Raw genomic sequence first — 18,304 nt, forward strand, 5'->3', positions numbered from 1 at the left:
CCAGAGGGATGCGGCTGAGCCCGGTGCCACTCGCTGCACCCACACATCCCCCCCCCGCAGGTTGCCCCCCTCCAGCATCCACTGCAAAGACTGAGTGAGCTCCAATAACTTAAGTCGTGTTTATTTGATAAAAGAGAGGCGAAGCTGAGACAGACTCCGGTTCGGGGAGGGAAGGGGGTGTGCGAGGAGTTGGTCTCCGGGGGGGGGCTCCCCAGGGCTGGCCTGGCCCGGGGCCCCCGGAGCCGGTCCCCTCGGCCACCCCGGGTGCCGGGCAGAGCGGGGGCACTGCGGGAGCGGGACGGGGGGACGGGGTCAGTCCCTGGTCACGCCAGCTCAGGCCACGGTCTTCTGGAGTTCGTCCAGGAGGGAGATGAAGCGGGTCTTGAGGTTCTCGGCGTAGGGGGTGAGGCGCTCCTTGAAGTCCTGCACCAGGGGGGTCATCTTCTCGCGCAAGTTGCTGAGCTGCTCCACCACCTTGGCCTGGTACTCGGCGGCCTGGGGGATGCCCTTCTCCCGGATCTCCTCCAGCTTCTGGCTCAGCTTCTGCCTCAGCTCGTCGCTGTAGGGGGCCAGGTTCTTGCGCAGCTCCTCCACGTGCCCACGCAGGCGGTCCCGCGCCTCCTCAGCCACCGGGGTCAGCTTCTGCTGCATCAGCTCCACCTTCTGCTTGGTGAGCTCCTTCAGCTCCTGGGCCACGGGTGCCAGGCGCTGGCGGTACTGCTCCAGCTCCTCCGTCCACTTGGCGGAGAACTGGTCCAGGAAGGGCCGGATCTTCTCCTTCACCTCCTCCAGGTCCTTGGTCAGCTCGGCGCGCAGGCTCTCGGTGTCCTTCAGCCACATCTCCCGCACCTCCTTGTAGTAGGGGGCCATGTCCTCCCGCAGCTTGGCGGCGGCGGCGCCCAGCGTGTCCAGGTTGTCGGCCAGCTTCAGGCTGGGGAGAGCACGGCGAGGTCAGGCACGGCGCCGGGCGCGGGGACACGGCCGCCAGGACCCCCCCACCGTCCCCTCTCCCCACTTACTCGAGCTGTTTGCCCACGGCAGAGGCCTCGAACTGGGCGATGGCATCCTTGCCGCTGGCCTTCACGGTCTCCAGGTAGACGTCCACCAGGTCCCTGAGGCGGTCCAGGGGCGCCTGGGGCTCATCGTGCTGCCAGAAGTAGCGGGCCTGGGTGCCTGCGGGGACGGGCAGCGTGCTCAGGACAGGCGGCCAGGAGATCTGGGCAGACCCAGCCCCGCTGCTGTGCCTGGGACCCGCTGAGCCCTCACCGCCCCAGGGGTGCTCCTGGGGCCACCAGCAGCTCGTGGCTGAGTTTTGGCTCAGAGCTGGGAAGCCGGGTGCTCCCCGCAGCACTTGCAGCAGGCTCGGCTGCCCCGTCCCCGTCCCCGTCCCCGCTGCCCCCCTTTGGACCTACCCGTCAGGAAGAGCAGGGCGAGGGTCACCACCACGACTTTCATCTTCGGGCAGAACCTGGGGGCAGAGCAAGGCGGCTGGGTGAGGGGAGCCCTCGGCAGAGCCAGCCCAGCACCCGAGCCCCCCGACCCAGCAGCAGACACCCTGAGGGTGCCCCCGCTGGGTATGGGACAGTCCCTTCGTGGCCCCCTCCTGCTGCGGGGCAGGACGCCGGCCCCATTCCCCAGCCGGGGGTCCTGGAGCAGCCCCGGAGCTGGGGGCAGCCCGTGTGAGCATCCCGTGCCGGGGCAGCGCGGGCTCTTACCGGCGCTCTCCTGGCTCCGCTCTGCTGCTGCTCGTCCCGTGTGAGCCCGCTGCTTCCCCGCGGCTGCTATTTATGCAGGAGGGGCTGCTCCCGCCGGAGATAAGCCAGCGCTGCAGCCCAAGAAATCACTCCCCGGCGCGGGCGATGTGGCGCGTGGAGTTCAAGGATCGTGCGCACAGCCCGGGCGCGGGCCAGCACGCCAAGGAGCGCCGGCTTGGCAGGGCCCCGAGCAAACAGGAGCTCCCCGCGGGACGCGGCTCGCCGGCCAAGGAGCCTGTTTACGCTCCGGGTGACCCAGATTCCTGCCCGCTGCTCCGGCCCCACCAGGGCCCCTCGGCAGCCCCCAGGGATTGGCCGGGAGCCCGGGGACGAGGTTTATACCCGCAGGGATCTGGCCTGCTGAACCCCAACCCCTCGCCCCGCTTCCTCCGCTGTTGTGGGCCCCTTCCCCTTCCTTCCCCGAGCCCCCCGCTGCTCACATCCCCCCGGTTCCCAGCATGGCCCCGTGCAGAGGGCCTGGAGCCGTGCCCAGGGGCTGCTGCGTGCCCGTGCCAGCATCACCGGGGCAAAGTGAGGCAAAGGCTGAGCCCCGAGCAAGCAGCCAGCCCGGGCACAGCACCCCGGCACAGCCACCCCAAAATTCCTCCTTGGTGCCCAGCTGCTCAGCAGCCAGAGCAACAGCTCCAAGGGAAGGAGCCCGGTGGGGCCTGGGCACGGAGCAGGGCACAGCCCCCAGACAGTGCTGAGGAGGAGCACCGGGCACCAGGAGGGGCTGCTCGATGCCACGGGGGAGCTGCCCACGGGGGAGCGATGCTCCCTGCTCTGGGGCAGCCCCAAACCCAGCCCAGTGGTTGGGCACCGCATCCCTGTCCCCATCCCCATCCCCTGTGGCGCCCTGGCAGCCCCACTGCCCCCTGCTCCCCTCCCCTGCCCACAGCTTCCCCTTGCCCCAGGGGAAGCCTGGTTTGGGAAGGAGGCTCCTGGCACCGTCTTTGACCCCCAGGGGGATGCAGCGGGGTGCAGCACGCGCAGGGGGCCAACGCCGCATCCTGGTGGAGCGCTCCCACCCTGTAGGGTCTGGGGGCAGCCTGGGGATCAGGACGGGCACCTCGGGGCACAACTGGGGGGCAAAGAAAGCAGCAGTGATGGCAGCACCACAACAAGCTGCTGGCCAGGAGCTGGCGAAGCCGAGGTGAACGGCACCCGAGGGAGGGAAGCGCTGCAGAGGGGGCCTGGCTGCCCGCGGGCGCTGGGGAAGCGCAGCCGGGGGGCTCTGGGCTCGGTGTGGGTTGGTGCTGCCGGCTCCAGCTCTGCTCCTGGAGCCCCCTCCCCGGGCAGGGCCCCGCAGCGAAGCCCCCGTGGCCGTCAGCGCGCAGGAATCATCCGCAGGATGAGTCAGCCGGGGCGCAGCGCCGCTCGGCGCCTTCGCAGGAGGCCCTATCGCTGCAGTGGGGGCAGGGAGATAAGCCAAGGATTTCAGGAAAACAGCTCCAACACCGGCTGCGGCTGCGCCTCCGCCATGCCCCGGCACCCCTACGGCCCCCGCGACCCCCACCAGGAGGGCGCAGGCGAGGCTGGGAGCGAGGCAGCCCCGAAATCCCGGGGGCACCGCACGGGGCCACGTGCGCCCCACGCCTGCCCCGAGCGTGGCCGCAGGAGGGGACAGCGGTGCCACCCCGCCAGCCTTCGCCCCCGGCGCCCCCAGAGCCCCCGGCCGTCCCCCGCCTCCACCCCCCGGCGTTGAGCAACAAGGCAAACAAGAGAGCGGGGGAAGATCATCATCATGGTTTTATTTGTCATGATCCCACTGTCCAACTAATCGACTAGTTGCAAGTGACCCACAAAAAAAATGGACTGAAGGTTTACCGAAACTTGGGTTGTTTTTTTTTTTTGTTGTTGGTTTTTTTTTTTTTTTTTAGTCCAACATAAATGAGGAAGAAAAATACTTCTGACATTTCCAAAAAACAGAAATAATAGCAAAGTATATTAATATACATTCAACATATACTGCGCGTATTGATTACTACAATACAAAGCAATGATAAAAAAAAAAAGTGTGATACTGCGAAATGGCACGGTTAAGCGAGTCCCTGCTTTTTTTTTTTGGATGCTTACTGTAGGGTGGCTGTCAACTCTCCCAGAAATACAGTGTCATGTAAACAAAAGGAAAACAAACCAAAGGTACAGAGCGAAAGGCTTTCAGTGTTTCCTGGCGTCTTCCCGCTGAAGCCCGGCGAGCCCTGCCCGGCTCCCTGCGCCCCCGGCCCGCTCAGGGCCCCCTTCACCAGCTGGGGAAATAAATGCAGCAGGGCAGCCACGGCCCCGAGCAGCTCGAGGGTGCCAGCAGCAACGCTGGCCGGGGAGATGCTGCTTGGCAGCAGCTGAGATTTTTCCTCCTTTCTGGTTTTCTGGGCCGCAGCTCCGTTTACAGCATTATTTTCCTGGGGACAGGGTGGGGAGGGGGTGGGAAGAGGCCTTGGTAGCAATAGCAAATTAACCTCTGCCACGCTGGTTTCACACTTCCTTCTGTGCAAATTCAGGAGGGCTGGGTCGATTTTTCCTTTTTTTTTTTTTTTTTTCTTTAAAAAAAAAAAAAGATTCCCAAAGTGTCAATAAGAGGAATTTCAGCTGTAGCTCGTGAAGTCCCGAAGGCAATGATGACACCAGGCGCTCCCCGAGCCCCGGGTTTGCTTCCTCTCAGTCAAGGAAAGGATGGAAAGGACAAAGAAGAGACCTACGCATGTCTGAACTGTATAAAGGAGAATACCACTTTCGCCACTGGCACGAGAGAGAAAACCAGTCACAATTACAAAGTCATTAAAAGAAATAAAATACTTTGAACAAAAGGTGCAAGTCACAATTCATATAGAACAGAATCTAGTTAAAAATTTCTCTCAAACAGAAATTCCTTTTGCCTTTTATTAATAACAATAATAATAAAACAACATTTACCAAAAAACAATTCCTACATGATCAGGAGGAAAAGCTAAGAAAACAAAGAAAAAAAAAAATCTGTCTTCCCTACATTAAGCCAGGAGGAAAAAAAACAAAACAAACAAAACAACAACAACAAAGTTGTATGCGGATTTGAAAAGAAAAGGTTAAAAAGGGGGAGGGTGGGGGAAGAAGCGATCCTTTCAGCACGATGACAAAATGAAGTAAGAACAAAAGCAGACGAAGATGAGACGAGAAGCGTATTGCACCAGGGGTAGGTGCGGGGCCCCCTCCTTCTGCCCCCGCTCCCAGGCTGGGGGCCCGCCGGGTCCCTCCCCAGTGCAAAGGATTCGGGAGGGAAGGGCAGCTCGGCCTCCTGGGGACGGCTCCGGGGCTGCGATGGCTCAAGCACAGCGCTGAGCTCAGCTTCCATCCCCGCCTGCTCCTGCCCCGTGCGCCGGGGGGCACCGGGAGGCACCGGGGGGCACCGGGGGGCACCGGGGGGCACTGGGGGGCAGCGGTCCCTCTGCTCCTGGACCCGAGCAGCCCCGCGGCCCTGCCCGGGCAGTAAAAGCCCTCCAAAACCAGACTCAGTGCTCAGGCTCCGTGAATCCTCCGCTGACGTGTAGGACTCGGGTTCTCCGGTTATTTCGGTGATAGCTGGAGTTACAGGCAAACATGGCAAAAAATTAAAGAAACCAAAGGAACAACACACTGGATGAACTGATTATGAGGAAAGGGGCCATGGTATTCCAGTTAGTCAGAAATACTACGGCAATTTGGCGCAATGCTGCTAGATACTGTTGGTTTAAAATGGACCTTTTTCATTTCAAAGCTGTACAGAAAACCTGCAACAGAGAGAGAAAGCAGAGAGGCGTTAGGGGATAGCACAGGATGGCAATCCTGCTCCCACAGCCCCTCGCCATGTTCACAGTGCAGCCCCACAGGCCATGCCCAGACAGAGCCGCTGCCAGGAAAACGTGGCACAAACGTGTGACAGCAAGGGCCTGCAGGAGGGCACCTTCCCTGACAGGCAGAGGGGACAGCAGACAGCCACAGAGCGCAGAAGCTCAGCGTTGTCTCTTCTCCAGCCTTGCACCAACAGCGGAGCAAAGGCACGGGGAAGGAGACACACGTGGCAGCCTGGCCAGCACGACTTTGGGGCTGCCACACAGGCGAGCCTGGGCATGAAGCTGGAGGGCGCAGATACTCACTCCCTCCTCGTTACACCCCTGCCTGCTCCATCCCGAAGGGCACCTCGGGGTGCTTGTAACTCAGTAGGACGTCCGTAATACATGTCGACGGGTAACAGGAGGTGTTTAGATGCTGGTTGCCATCACCTAGGTTGGGATGCTCTTGACCTTCCAAACCCTCTCCGCATTCTGTAAGACCAAAGACCAACATCAGGGCTTGCACTACGGCGTTACAGCCTCTGCAGGAAGCCCACCCAGATCGCTGCCCCCACGTCCTTACCCTCGCTCTCCCTGTCCCGCAGCTGCTGGCTGGCCATGAGCGACGACTGGCTGAGGACGGCATCAGACATCCGAGCAGAGCTGAGTGCTTTTCCTGCCATTAAGCTCATTCCAGGCAAGTTGTCTAACTGCACCTGCGGAGACACCAGTGCACGGGTCAAAGGGGGAGCAGACCCAGCCACCTGCTGCGCCCCCGGCTATCCCCTACGGGCTGCCCAGGGAGCTCCTGCAAGCTTTCAGTGATGGCTGCTGGGAAGAAGGAAAAGCAGACATCGGGGACAGCAGAGGTGTGGCTGATGCCACCTCAACACCTGGGAGCGGACGGGGTGATGGGGCTGAGCTCCTGCATGTGAGTAATGAGGGGAGAGCCCTTCTGCCTCGTAGCAGGAGGAAACCGTGGCAAGGAACACGCCAAGATGTGAATATGACTGTTCTCAGAGATTCAAAACATGGGAAGCTGAGCAGCTGCTCTTTGTTCCTGGTCAAGGTCTGGGCTGTAACAGCCAGGTCATTTAGCAGCTCTGCAGAACTGAAAGCTGGGCTTGGGGCTTCTGCAATCCTCTGCAGCCAGAGCCAAGCCTGGGGCAGCCCAAATGGCTTCACCAGGAACAGCTCGGAGGAAAAAGAAGAGGTGCCATACTAGAGCAGCCAGCTCTGGGCAAATCAGACGAGCACAGCAGTACTTCCCATGCTGGTCTCTGCTAAAACACTTTCAGTAGTAGCACACGGATGTGCTGACTGAGGCCTCTCAACAGCAATTCACTCTTAGCAGCCCCGCGGAGCAGGGGGCTGTCCTTCCTCTGTGAAGCTATCATGCCCACAATCCGCACAAATTGAGGGACCTCTGCGCTGCCTCTGGCTCTGCTGGGCTCAGGCCTCTTCGGACTTACGTAGGCGTCGTCGCTGTTCTGGATGGTGTGATGTCTCTGCAGGGTCCTGGGCCGCGGGTGCTCGCCGGCCGCGGGTCGCGCCGGGTAGCCCAGCCCGTTGTGGTCAGGCACCTGCATCGCTTGGCCGGGGGAGCTCCTGTCCATGCAGTTCCCTACGATAGACTCTTGAAAACCAGACAAGACAGAAAAAGGAGAGGTTACTGCAAGGAACTGGCAGCTCCCGGTGACACGTGACGCTGTGAGGCCGCGGGTCTGTGCCCTGACGGCACGAACAAACAGTGCTGCAGAGCAGTGTGCTGCCCGCCAGGTGGAAGGGATCGCTGGCTGCTCTCACACGTGGGGCAGCATCTCCCCGAGGTGGCAGGCAGGCAGGCAGGCCTCTCCCTCCGCCGCACAGCGTGCCCCAGCTGCCTCCCCCTTGGACCCGAGCACATCCTGCACCCTGCTCCGTGCGCTGCTCGTATTACACAAGAGAAGAGGGAGAAGGGTCTCCAACACAGGATGTTCTAGCAGGGCCCCTTGGCAATTGTATGCAACAGATCTGGCTGGAAGAGTTGCCAGGATACTAGCTTTTATCAGATGACTTCTCCCTGCCCTCCTACAATCTGGCTGTAGGAGTACAAGAGTGTTCTGCCTGGCAAAGTCCATCTGCACCGCAAGCTCTTATGACCGAGGGTAAAGGCTACATTCCTATCAAGCAAAACCTATCGTCATCAAGTACATGATGTTTTGAATAAAGTCCTGAGGTATGGAGGAGCCTATCGTTGGCTCTGATGCATGTAAACAGCTCCCTCTTGGTGAGGAGCCCTGCCGAGCACAAACATGCGGACGTGGCCGCGAGCACTGGGGAGCTGCCCTGAAGTGACACCCCGCAGGTAGGTTCCCAGAGAGTCACTGGGTTTTACGGGCCTTGCTCAGCAGGAAGCCATCCCTGCACGACAATTCCTGGCTGGGAGATGCGAGAAGTGCTCTCTCCACAGAGACTCGTCCCTAAAATTACCAAAATCCCAACCAGACTTGGTCACAGCCGTACTCTGCCACCCGGGCTCTCCGCGCTGCTCCCAGGCACTCGGCCACGCCAGCTCGCCCTCTCCAGCATCCTTCCCTTCCTGTCCCTTCCCTTCCCTGCACGCAGACACTCGGGGCTGCCAGCACCACGTCCGGCAGCCAGGGAGGGACGCAGCTGGCCTCCTCTCCTTTGCACAACCAGGGGGTTAAGCCTGGTTAACGCTCAGCCTTCCCGGAAAACACAAGAAGGAAAACATGAGGTAACACCGAGCTGGCAGAGCCGTGCCACCCACGCACCGCTCGGGCCGCTCTTCCAACTGTGGGAACGGCCGTGCAGGCAGGCAGGCGCCAGCAGCCCGCTGCTGCTCCTGCATCAACCACGCTGGGCCCGGCAGCGAGCCCTGGGGGGGCACTGGGGAAGGCCCCTCGGCCAGGCTCCGTGCCCAAACGGGGCCCCGACCCACGACAGCCCCACACCGGCGGTCCCCAGCGCAGCGGCACCTCTGGGGACACGGCCGCTCAGGCAGCAGAGGTGGGGAGCCCTAAATTCGGGCTCCTTTTCTCACCCCGCTGCCATTCCAGCAGCCTGAGCCCGCAGCCAGAAAGCCTTTTCTCCTCGCCCCCCAGCCAGGCGGGCTTTGTGTCCCCGCAGCATGTGACGCTGGCACCATGCAGGGCCACCGCCGCCAGCTGGGGGGAAGGCAGGGTTCCCACGGCAGGAGGCTCAGCAGGCCTGGCAGAGCTGCTCAGCCACAGTCGGGTCACATCCTGGGTGCAGATCGGGTTGAAGCTGCCCTCAGGATGTGACCAGGCACGATCCCAGCCACCACCTACAGCCGACGCGGGGGGCGAGCATCTCCCACCCGTCAGCACCCGTGCGCGGCACTCGGTAACCCCCGGCTGCAGCACACACCAGTGGGTGACACCGTTATGGGTGCTTACAGGGAGATTTATAGGATTTCGGTGTAGGTAAGTGTGCCCAGGCCGCTCGGATGCCCGCTCCGTTGGGAGCCGAAGCAGCACAGGCCGGATTCCAAGTGGGTTATGGGAGCCCGGAGGAAGGCGCTCCGCAAAGCTGCGTCTCCGAGCATGGTTTACTACACGAGCCCTCCAAACAGCCCCTGTCAGAAGTGCTTACACAACACTATTTGTAAACATTTACTTGCTTTTACTCATTTACAAAGTCTTGTAGTCTAAAGTCCTTTTCCCTTGTGTAACCCGTTTTAGCACCATCAGTACCGGGGCAGAGATTTAGCCCTGACTTCCCCAGCCCCTCTCGTTTCACACGTTGCAGTCCCACAACATCATGATGTAAACTCAAGACTGGGTCCAAAACACACCGCCGAGCTTCCACCCTCCGCTTAACCTGGGGCGATTCCTCCCTTCTGTGCTTCAAGCACCGCAGGGAAAGCGAGGTCTGAGAGAAAACACCCCGGTAACACGATGTGGGAAGGCTTCAGAAGAGCCGTGCGCCCCCCCAGGCTGAGGGCTTGGCATGCCCGCGCTGCCCTCGGCGCCGCTCTGTTCCAACCCAGTACTTTCCCAACAAACCCATGCTGTGTCCCCAAACAAAACGCTGCCTCCTGTGCCCAGGACACAGCTCCTCTGCAATAGGGCTCCCTGTGCCAAGGGCGAGCTGATGGCTTCAGACCAGCACAACTCAGTCCTGCAGTGAATGCCGATGCACCCCGCTCGGCCTGGAAAGCCTCCCTTCAAAGCCCTTTGAGCTAAGGGGCAGGATTTTGTTTTTCCTACAGAGAAGGCCTGCGATTGCAGCCCAGGTTTTCTCTTACAGCGCATCGCTGCCAATGCAGCCACCAAGGAGCAAGGGCACAGCTGCTTCCAACTAGGAGGAAAGGTCTCCACGCACAAACAGCAAGTTTAAGCTCCCTTTCCTCGGCACCATCCCCTCGAGCTCCAGCCTTGCTGCTTCCTGACGGCCCGGAGCAGTTGGTGCAAGGCACATCTAGCAGCAAGCCATTCATCACAGCTCTTGGGGAGCTTGTTTATGGAAGCTTGAGCAGTGCCTGGGCTCAGGGGTCTGCTCAGAAGGACTGCACCCCACTGCAGCTCCAGCTGTACCAGTAACCAGAAGGAACTGAACTTCTGGGCACTTGTTTACGCAGGGTGGGGAACATCACCACGAACACAGCAGTCAGCAGATCACAGCATCTCTTCGGAGACCTATCTCTTTGGTATCCTGAGACCTGGCCTTTATCTGCCTGCCAAAGTAGGTCAAATTCCAACGAGAAGAATCTGGTCGAGTTCCCTTCTTATTTAATGCTGTTTATTAGAGAGACTATGCCTGCAATCTACCGATGGCCACAGAAGCCAGAAAGAATCTAGGTAATTCTGTGCTATGCAAAATATGTCACGAAAGCCTTGCTGCACTGGGTAGGGATGGTGTTCTCTGGCAGAAACACCAGCAATACGCGGCCAACACGGAAAAGCATTTCATCCACACGAGCAGCACTCAGCCTTACCTCTGCTGGGCACCTTATTCCTACTGAATCCAGCAGCGGGCTGATGTCTGTATTGATGTGTCCCCAGCTCCTGCGCGTGATTAGCAGTTCCTAGCAAAGATTCTGGGTCCCCGTGCCCTCCTGCATTTACAAGCAGAGGGGTCTCGTGGCAACCTTTGGTCAATGTGTTTGAATTCTTACTGTCTGGAAAGCTGTCCCTGGCGCCCTCGCACGCGCAGTCCTCCTCCATGCTCTCGGAGTGGAACAGGGCTGGCTGGTGTACGTATCCGTGTGGCGGCACGGACGCAGGGACCTGCTGGATACATTCTTGCGCCCTGATTTTTAGGAGGTGCTGGGGGCTGTTCTGCGCGTGGTACGTGTCAGCACTCTGGTAAGGCAAAGACAAGGACTGACGCTCCGACAGGCTCTGTCCCATGCTGGTGCCCATGTTGCCAGCATCCCCTTGACTCATGTGCCTGAACAACTCTTGAAATTCTTGCTGCTGCTGCTGCTGCTGCTGCTGCTGCCGCCGCTTGATGAGCTGTGCAAATTCTGCCTGGGGCAGCCGCATGTCCGTGTGCCCCGTGAGCGAGTGCCGGGGAGAAAGCAGTCCCTGGAGGATGTGCGGTACCTGCTGGTGTCGGCTGTAGTCGGGAGGTGTCGGGGACAACAGTGCTTGCTGTAGTGCCGATGCGGTGTAGTGCTGCTGTTGCTGATGTGCATTTTGAGGGAAATTGGGATACTGGTCGAGCTGCGGGACTTTCAGAGCTTGCTGAGCCGGAGGAAACCCAACTCCTCCCGATGGGCTGTAGTTACTGGGGGAAACACGAGGCTGCTCCGGGAACAGGTGGGGGTGTAAGTGCACCTGGTCGTAGTTGGCAGGGGAATACCTGTTCACGTTCAGACTGCAAGGAAGACAACAGAACAAGTGACTGTACTGCGGCAGCTCCGGCTGAACGAGGCACACGGGGCTGTTTTCTGTGGTCCTGCCACGCACAGGGCCCCCTTGATCTGCTGCGCCCACGTGCTGCTCCCTGAGCCCCCACCCTGAAAAAGGAGCTGCTGCTGGTGGCAGGGAGCCAGCCTCATCCCCAGAACAAGCGCAGCACAGCCCGGAGCTGCTGCAGAACCCCCATCTCCACGTGATGCACGGCAGCTCTGCCTGGCACCCATCCCCACCACAGCTCCCCAAAGCTCGGGGAGCGGTGCCGGGCGCGCAGGGTGCCCGGTGGTGGCCTCACCTGTGCGACTCGGCGCTGTCGGCGCTGAGCTGCTTGGAGAGCTGCCTGTGGCCATAGGTGAGGGAGGCCATCAGGTTGGCACGGTGCTGCATCTGCATCTGGTTGGCGCTGGGGCTGATGGCCATGCCCCGCGCGTGGGAGGACATGCCCTGGCCGGCCACCGAGGCGCCTTGCAGGAGGTTGTTGCTGACCATGTCACCGGGCTCCTGCACTTGGATGGTGACCTGCTGAGGCTGCGACTGCTGCTGCAGGCCCAGGCACGTCAGCCCCATGGTTGGGGGGGGGGAACAGTTACCAGACTGCGGGAAGATTGTGTTGTGGGACGGCATCCCTTGGAACTGGGACTGGGAGGCTGCACCTGCGAGGAACAAAGACTCAGCACCTGCGGTGAGGCTCGGGAGAGAGGAGCTGCTGCTCTCTGGGGAATGCCGAGAGCCCCAGCATGGCTGCAGGTGGCGAGGGGAGAGCTGCTCCTCGCTCCTGTATCGCTGCACCAGGGGGCAAAAGTCAGGGCTAGAGGCCCTCGCACAGAAAGGGAAACAAAGCGGAGCTGACAGCGATTTGCATAAAGCCAGGAATATCAGCCCTGCCTCCCCACCCCCAGGAGCGATAAGTAAGGATCTCATGACAAGAAACGTATCAACACATTCCAGCTGGCAGATCCTTGCGAGCTCTCGATAACACCAGCCCCTTGCTGCCAGATGGAGAATCTTTTACATCATCAGCAAACCGCAAGGGCTGGAGCGCAGAGGGCCCGCAGCCCCCAGCACCCACACGCGCTGTTTTCCCCGGCGCTGCGCGAGGACCATACGCTTCTGCCAAGTGGCCCGCCCCGAGGCGTGCAGATGGCTCAGGAAACTGTCGGTGCTTACCGTGGGGCTGGAGCACGCTGCTGCTCACAGGAGGTGGGCTACTGTTTGGTTGCCTGAAGAGATGGTTATTAGGGTGGTTCGGGGGCGGGCTGGATGGCTGAATCCGTAACCTACGCAGGGAAACAAGTGCCTTTTCAGCATGCCTGCTCCTCATTAAGATGCCTTTTCAACTGGGAGAACTGACGCCAAATGCTACATCTCTGTTGTTTTAAATAAACACCATAAAGCCTGTGTTCGGGATCCCGAGCTCTCTGCAGCCTGCCTTCTATTTTGAAAGCCACCTAACTTGCCTAAGTCACAGAGGTAGCGAGCATAACCCAGTGGCTAGAACAAAAACCCCAGGGACAAGGACACTGCAAGCTCTCTTCCTGAGTCACTGCGGCCTGTGAGAAAGCTTTCCTTTCTCCTTCCCCAGAATCCTGCCTGCCTCATCCACAAGCCGGGTGATGCAGACAAGGACTGTTACCTAACTGATAGCCTGAAGAGGACTGAGAAGCGCAGAAGCAGCTCCGAGTAGAAAGCACGATAGAAATTGGCTCACTGAAGGGAATGTTTTCAAGCTGGTCAAAAGGCAGAGCTGTCAATCATTTGTTCAAAGCAGATCTGTGCCTTTGAATCACATTGCTCTACTTCCAGAGGTCCTTCAGACAGAATGCAGCAAGAAGGACCTAGCACATTCACCTGGGAACTGGCTCTGCCATGCTAATTTTACACGCTTCCAGCCTGGTCCTGGCCTCTAAGTGTGCTAGCTCACCCCTGGGCATGAGGTGGAGTAAATCCTATCCCCTGGAGCTTTACCAAAGCCATTTCTTTACCTCTGAAGCTGGTGAGTGAGCAGAGCCGGCTGGTTTTCACATTGAGCTTGCAAGGGTGGAGACGGCTGAGGTGGCCGGATACAGTCCTGAACCAGGCACCAGAAAACGAGAAGTGTTTGTGATCAATAACGGAGCAAGCAATACATTTAGGAAACGTAGACTGGTGGAGTAGGACACACCCATGTTCTCCAAACACTCCATCCCTGACTGCAGCTTTGGCTACCACAGCAGCTGAGTAAACATCGCTGCTGAACTCCTTCAGGCTTGCTTCTTACTCCAGCAAGCTGAGCCACCTACCCTCAATCCCACAGGGACCCGCTCCGTATTTATCTGCAGCCGTGCAGGAAGCCCAGCTAGGACATCAGAAGGGCTGCTCCAGGCTCTAGTACCTGAATCTGCTGATGAAGAATCTGATGGTGCTGCTCCTGCTGGTACAACATGTGCTGCTGCTGCGTCTTCTCCAGTGTCCTCTCATCCATGTGCCCCCCATACATCTTCTGAAGCTGCTCACACTCCTGCAACAAATGCAACAGAGCCTCCAAGTGACTTTTTGTGCATGGCAACAAGGCAGCGTGTTGTCTACCTATCTGAAAAATCCAGTAAAAACCTGATCCATTTGACAGAATCGGGTGTGTAATAACATGGCTAGCTCAAGCCTCAGATAACAGAGAAACTGCACACGAGATCAAACTGGCACCCTCAAAATGCAAGCACGTTCCCTCCAAAATGCAAGCATAAAGCTTTTATAATGATAACTTAAAGGTGAAAAGAGCATCTCATATTTCCACTGGGTTGCAAGGTGAAAGTCCTGTCCCAGTGCCAAATCCCACTGAAGCCATTGATAAGACACACACTGGCTGCAGAGGGAATACAATACAACGTACTCCAAGCTCAAGCAGTAGGAACTGCCCTTTGCCCAGACGTCCTGGAACAGCCCCAAAACTTTGCAGCCATAGGAAACGTGGGAGAGCAGCAGACACAATCTGGCAGTGCTGATGGGACCCCAAGGGCTGGCAGAACAGCCCACGTACGGGCACAGCACCTGCATTGCTTCCCCCCAGAAAGAATGGGGTGGAAGCCCCCAGGGCTCACAGGTTGCAGCAGACATTTGGGAGGAGAAAGCTCCTCAGCTGGAAGGCTGCTGCATGTCCACAGCCACCAGCTGTAAAGACTTCACCTTGAGCTTCCTGAAGTCTGAGACAACAAGAAACCCTCAGAGATGCTCTTTGGAGGTCCTCCACGCCCCTCTTTTACCTGCTGAAGCTGTTTGATGCTGCTGTTATTGCCCATCTTCTCCAGGTGGGCTTTGAAAGCCTGGATGCTGGCAGCACCGTCAGAGAAGCGCCGAACCGGGGAGAAGCGTTCAGTGGGGAGGTGCAGAGTATTGGAGTCCTTGTAAATAGAACTGAACACATGGGGAAGTGGGTTAGTGATGCCAGATTTAAAAAAAAAAAAACAAGCTCCGGTAGAGACATTTAATTTACACCAGCCACGCCAAGTTCTACCTGCCCACTCATCCAGAATAAATCATGTTTTAGATTAAGAAATAATGTGCTATCACCACCGTGAACGGGAAGCGGGATCACCGAGTGTCCTCAGAGCCTGGGCAGGTAAATGTGTCTTAAGGGTTGGACATGGTTCAACCACCAGCCAGATCGGAGCTGGGCAGCATCTCGTCTACCCAAATACATCCATCCCTCAGACAGATAAAGTTTAGAGAAGCTATTCAGCATCCTAAACGCATAAATTCACCTCTTCAGTAGTCACTTCTGGAGCTTCCCAGCTCATGAGGGCCCTGACTACCTCTCAGGGACTGCTGATGCTAGTGGACAACAGAAGAGGCCCGTGGAGAAGGGTTTCTCCTGCTCCCAGCCTGACGTGTCCCACAGCCTCCAAGGAGGAAGGGGGCTGGCATCCACGCTCAGAGGTGCACTGGATTCAGAAAGAGGGCAAGACCATAAAGCTCTGCACAGCGGGTGAAGTCTTCCTAAGGCATCAGCCCGGCTGTCCCTTCACTCGCAGAGTCTCCTGGTTGCTTGGCCCTGTGCAGTCAGCACGGGCACCTTGAAGGGCAGGCACAGCCAGCATCAAGGCAGCGGTGCCAAGAATCGACACACGCCTTCTCTTCACCGTGAGATTTCTTCTTCGCCATAAGAGGGAGCCAGAATAGGATTTTTTTCGGGAGCTCATTTATTCCACAGCTGGGGCTCCCCCTTATCAGAGTCGAGCACTAAGCTCCTGCCCTATCAAGGTGAAACTCGTATTATCATTAACAAGGCTAACTTCCCACACGTGTAAAAATGTGCCCTCTGACAAACAGAGGCGAGTTCCTCCGCCTGCCCTAATGGCTCCTGTGCAAATTCAACCTACAAAACTCATCCGTGTTCAGAGGCACGGGCTCTGACTGAAGCCCCTGGGTGAGGCCAGGGAGACGTGGCCCTTGCAGCACTCACACGTCCTGGCCCTAGACCCATCTGCCTGCAGGCTGCTGCGATCCGGGGGGTGCAACCGCAGCCGGGGCAGTGCTGTAGCTGCTGTGAGTGAGTCCTGGCTCTGGGCTGAAGCCTGTTCCAAGAGGAAGGAGGATTTCTCCTGGAGAGGCTTCCCTCGTCAGAAGGTGACCGATGCTGGAGCAGGGCCAGCACGCTGGGCTCAGCTCCTGTCACTTGGCCTGGCTGAGCAGGACGTGCTTCGCTTTCTATAGATGACACACGACTTTGTTCCAAGGACAGAGCTGTGCCACCGCCTTTTGATGCTATCCCATCCATTATCCTAATCCGTTTGATCTTTTGTTGTAGCAGGGGAAAGCAGAAGCTACAGATAAAAGTGACACCGGGGTTCCCAAACACGCACGGCCAAGGCAGATCAACGCTGCCCACTGTACTTCAACTCTGCTTCCAGATCCTAAGTCGTCATGACCAAAACTGGTGCTGTGTATAAAGAAGATGGCTTAAAATATGTTAAGGGCTAAAATAAGCCCCAGCAGCTGTTCAATAGCCAAGGTCTATTTCTGTGAGGACAGGACTGCTAATGGTTTCTGGGCTGGGTGTCTCAGCCACGGCTGGGGGAGTCGCTTTGGGCCGTGGTCGGATGAAGTTTCCGTGTTTCTCAGGTGAAACGGGAGGCAGGCCGAGGGCACGTTACGACACCGAGGGTGGAATGAACAGATGCCACCCTGTTCGTGATGCAACCAGCCTCAGGCCTCCGAAGCCAGGAGGCAGAGGTGATACCAACGTATTGACTGGGTAAGCGCGTTTCAGCAGTTTGTTAAAGCAAAACAAAAACCAGTTCCTGCAACGCGTGAGTGACCCAGCTTACCTTCACGGTTTGAAGCAATCCTTAAAGTAGGACACAGCATATTCTGCTTGTTTTGCAAGCTGCACTTCTCTTCCTATCAAGCTTTTCTGTGACCCTAGAAACCTTTCCCCCCACCTCCCGCTTTTTCCATCCCCCAGGCAGCTCTGGGGGAGTAACTCCAGTGCACGGAGGTGCTTATCTGGGTTGTCTGGAGTTCCAGCGTGGCACTGACACTGCCTCAGTCTGCTCAGAGTTCACCTGTCCCTGCTGATTACATCAGTGCTCAGCTCAGCAGGTATCTGGCTACAATAAAAAGCGCTTTGTCAAGCTTCCAGTGTGAGCTGGCTGAAGGATTTAGCGTGAGCACAAATCCAGCCTGGTAGGCAACTTGCTTTTTCGACAGGGAGACTAACGGGCAGCAAACTGCAGCTGGCACCGAGAGCTTCAGATGCGTGTTTTAAGCTCCCTCTGTGGCATTAGTGTCTCTGGTTTGCTGCTGTGCCAAGTATTCTGTGTCAAATTAACACCTCTCCACCAGGAACGACCCACCCAAACATTTTGAGTGCGTTAGGATACAATCTGCAGCAGCTCCCTCCCTTCCATTGTGATTTTTCTTCCCTCCCAAGCTTCTTTTCCCCCCATCATTCCCATCAGGGGTTACAGATCAGAAATAAAATGGCTCTCCAGGAGCTTTGCAAAGAGACTTTGCAGTCTAAACACACAACTCTGGTGCAGAACAGTGAGGTTTTTAAGCCCTGGCATGGATGATTTTTGGTGCAGTCCTACCCCTGCATCTGACTCCAAAATATTCCATGGAACATCTGCTACCTACGGCTAACTTGACACCTACCAATACGACAGAGAAAAGCTCTCCTCTACCATGAATAGTTCACTCCCATCCCCTTCAGCGATGGCAGCCCTCCTGGCAAGTCATCTCCAGCCACAAACACGGGGCTGGAGGGGCAGAGCCAGCTGATTCCTGCCCCGGCACTGCCCGCATCCAGGGCACGGAGCCCGTGCCAGTGCAGAACTGCAACGTCCCCAGGGTGCTCAGACACCTGCCCTGGGGCCTGCTCCTTGTGCTTCTTCCTCCTCCTCGCCCCTCCCTGCCAAGCAGGACGTCCTCAGAGCTCCGTTCCCGGTGCCATCTGAGCAGGTTTCCTGGCGCAAAGCTGCCCGAACGGCCGGTGCCATTACTCACCGGTGCTGATCGGGTACCAGGTGTGGAGCCCAAGCCCGGGGTCGGAAGGACTGCTGTCCTAGCTGCCTCTGCAAGTCTGGAGGGATTTCAGCTGTAGGGTTGGTCATTGCCAGAGTGTGCCTTTTTGACCTATTTGCCAAGTATCTGCAACAAGCAGGAGCACATTTTATAAGAGACTGATGTGATGATACTCCAAAAACAGGGAGTGTTAGATAATCCGGAGTAAACGTGAAGGAAGAGCGCTTGCTGCAGTGCTCGGGACCGGCTGGGGGCTGCGTGATGCCCGGGGAGAAGCACGTTGTGGACACGCTGCCCGTGCCTGTGGGATCACCAGGCCTGCAGGGCTCGGGGGACACCTGCAGCTTCAGCTGCTCGTGTGCTAACGCCAGCCTCGGAG

General features: G+C 58.2%; 2 protein-coding genes across 5 annotated transcripts in view; both read right to left on the reverse strand.

Annotated features, from left to right (window-relative positions):
• Positions 1–95: 95 nt before the first annotated feature.
• On the reverse strand, positions 96–1,865 carry APOA1 (apolipoprotein A1). Its single transcript, XM_032201806.1, has 4 exons — positions 1,716–1,865; positions 1,413–1,468; positions 1,020–1,173; positions 96–931 (listed from the first exon to the last, which is right to left on the reverse strand). Exons 2-4 carry the CDS (start codon positions 1,453–1,455, stop codon positions 334–336), a joined length of 795 nt encoding a protein of 264 aa, XP_032057697.1. The 5' UTR covers positions 1,456–1,468; positions 1,716–1,865; the 3' UTR covers positions 96–333.
• Positions 1,866–5,139: 3,274 nt separating this feature from the next.
• Positions 5,140–18,304, reverse strand: part of SIK3 (SIK family kinase 3) — a 66,605-nt gene continuing 53,440 nt past the window's right edge. For 2 of the 4 annotated variants that reach the window (XM_032201954.1, XM_032201955.1), the window contains exons 15-25: positions 17,908–18,051; positions 14,664–14,814; positions 13,799–13,924; positions 13,410–13,495; positions 12,595–12,704; positions 11,723–12,080; positions 10,503–11,386; positions 7,012–7,175; positions 6,123–6,255; positions 5,864–6,031; positions 5,140–5,497 (exon numbers count right to left, since the gene is read on the reverse strand). In XM_032201954.1, coding sequence (XP_032057845.1) covers positions 5,874–6,031; positions 6,123–6,255; positions 7,012–7,175; positions 10,503–11,386; positions 11,723–12,080; positions 12,595–12,704; positions 13,410–13,495; positions 13,799–13,924; positions 14,664–14,814; positions 17,908–18,051 — 2,314 coding nt within the window. In that variant the 3' untranslated portion in view covers positions 5,140–5,497; positions 5,864–5,873. The remainder of the gene's footprint in view (positions 5,498–5,863; positions 6,032–6,122; positions 6,256–7,011; positions 7,176–10,502; positions 11,387–11,722; positions 12,081–12,594; positions 12,705–13,409; positions 13,496–13,798; positions 13,925–14,663; positions 14,815–17,907; positions 18,052–18,304) is intronic. The other 2 variants (XM_032201956.1, XM_032201953.1) reach the window with 1 other exon arrangement.

The sequence above is a fragment of the Aythya fuligula genome, chromosome 22 (genome assembly GCF_009819795.1).
Source record: "Aythya fuligula isolate bAytFul2 chromosome 22, bAytFul2.pri, whole genome shotgun sequence".
Classification (NCBI taxonomy): domain Eukaryota; kingdom Metazoa; phylum Chordata; class Aves; order Anseriformes; family Anatidae; genus Aythya; species Aythya fuligula.

Excerpts from the sequence above, each read along its gene's own strand:
- APOA1 (XM_032201806.1), bottom strand. The coding sequence starts at position 1,455 with ATGAAAGTCGTGGTGGTGACCCTCGCCCTGCTCTTCCTGACGG. Across the intron at positions 1,174-1,412 it reads CGCCCTGCTCTTCCTGACGG|GCACCCAGGCCCGCTACTTC; the intron begins GTAGGTCCAAAG and ends CCGTCCCCGCAG. Across the intron at positions 932-1,019 it reads GCCGTGGGCAAACAGCTCGA|CCTGAAGCTGGCCGACAACC; the intron begins GTAAGTGGGGAG and ends TGCTCTCCCCAG.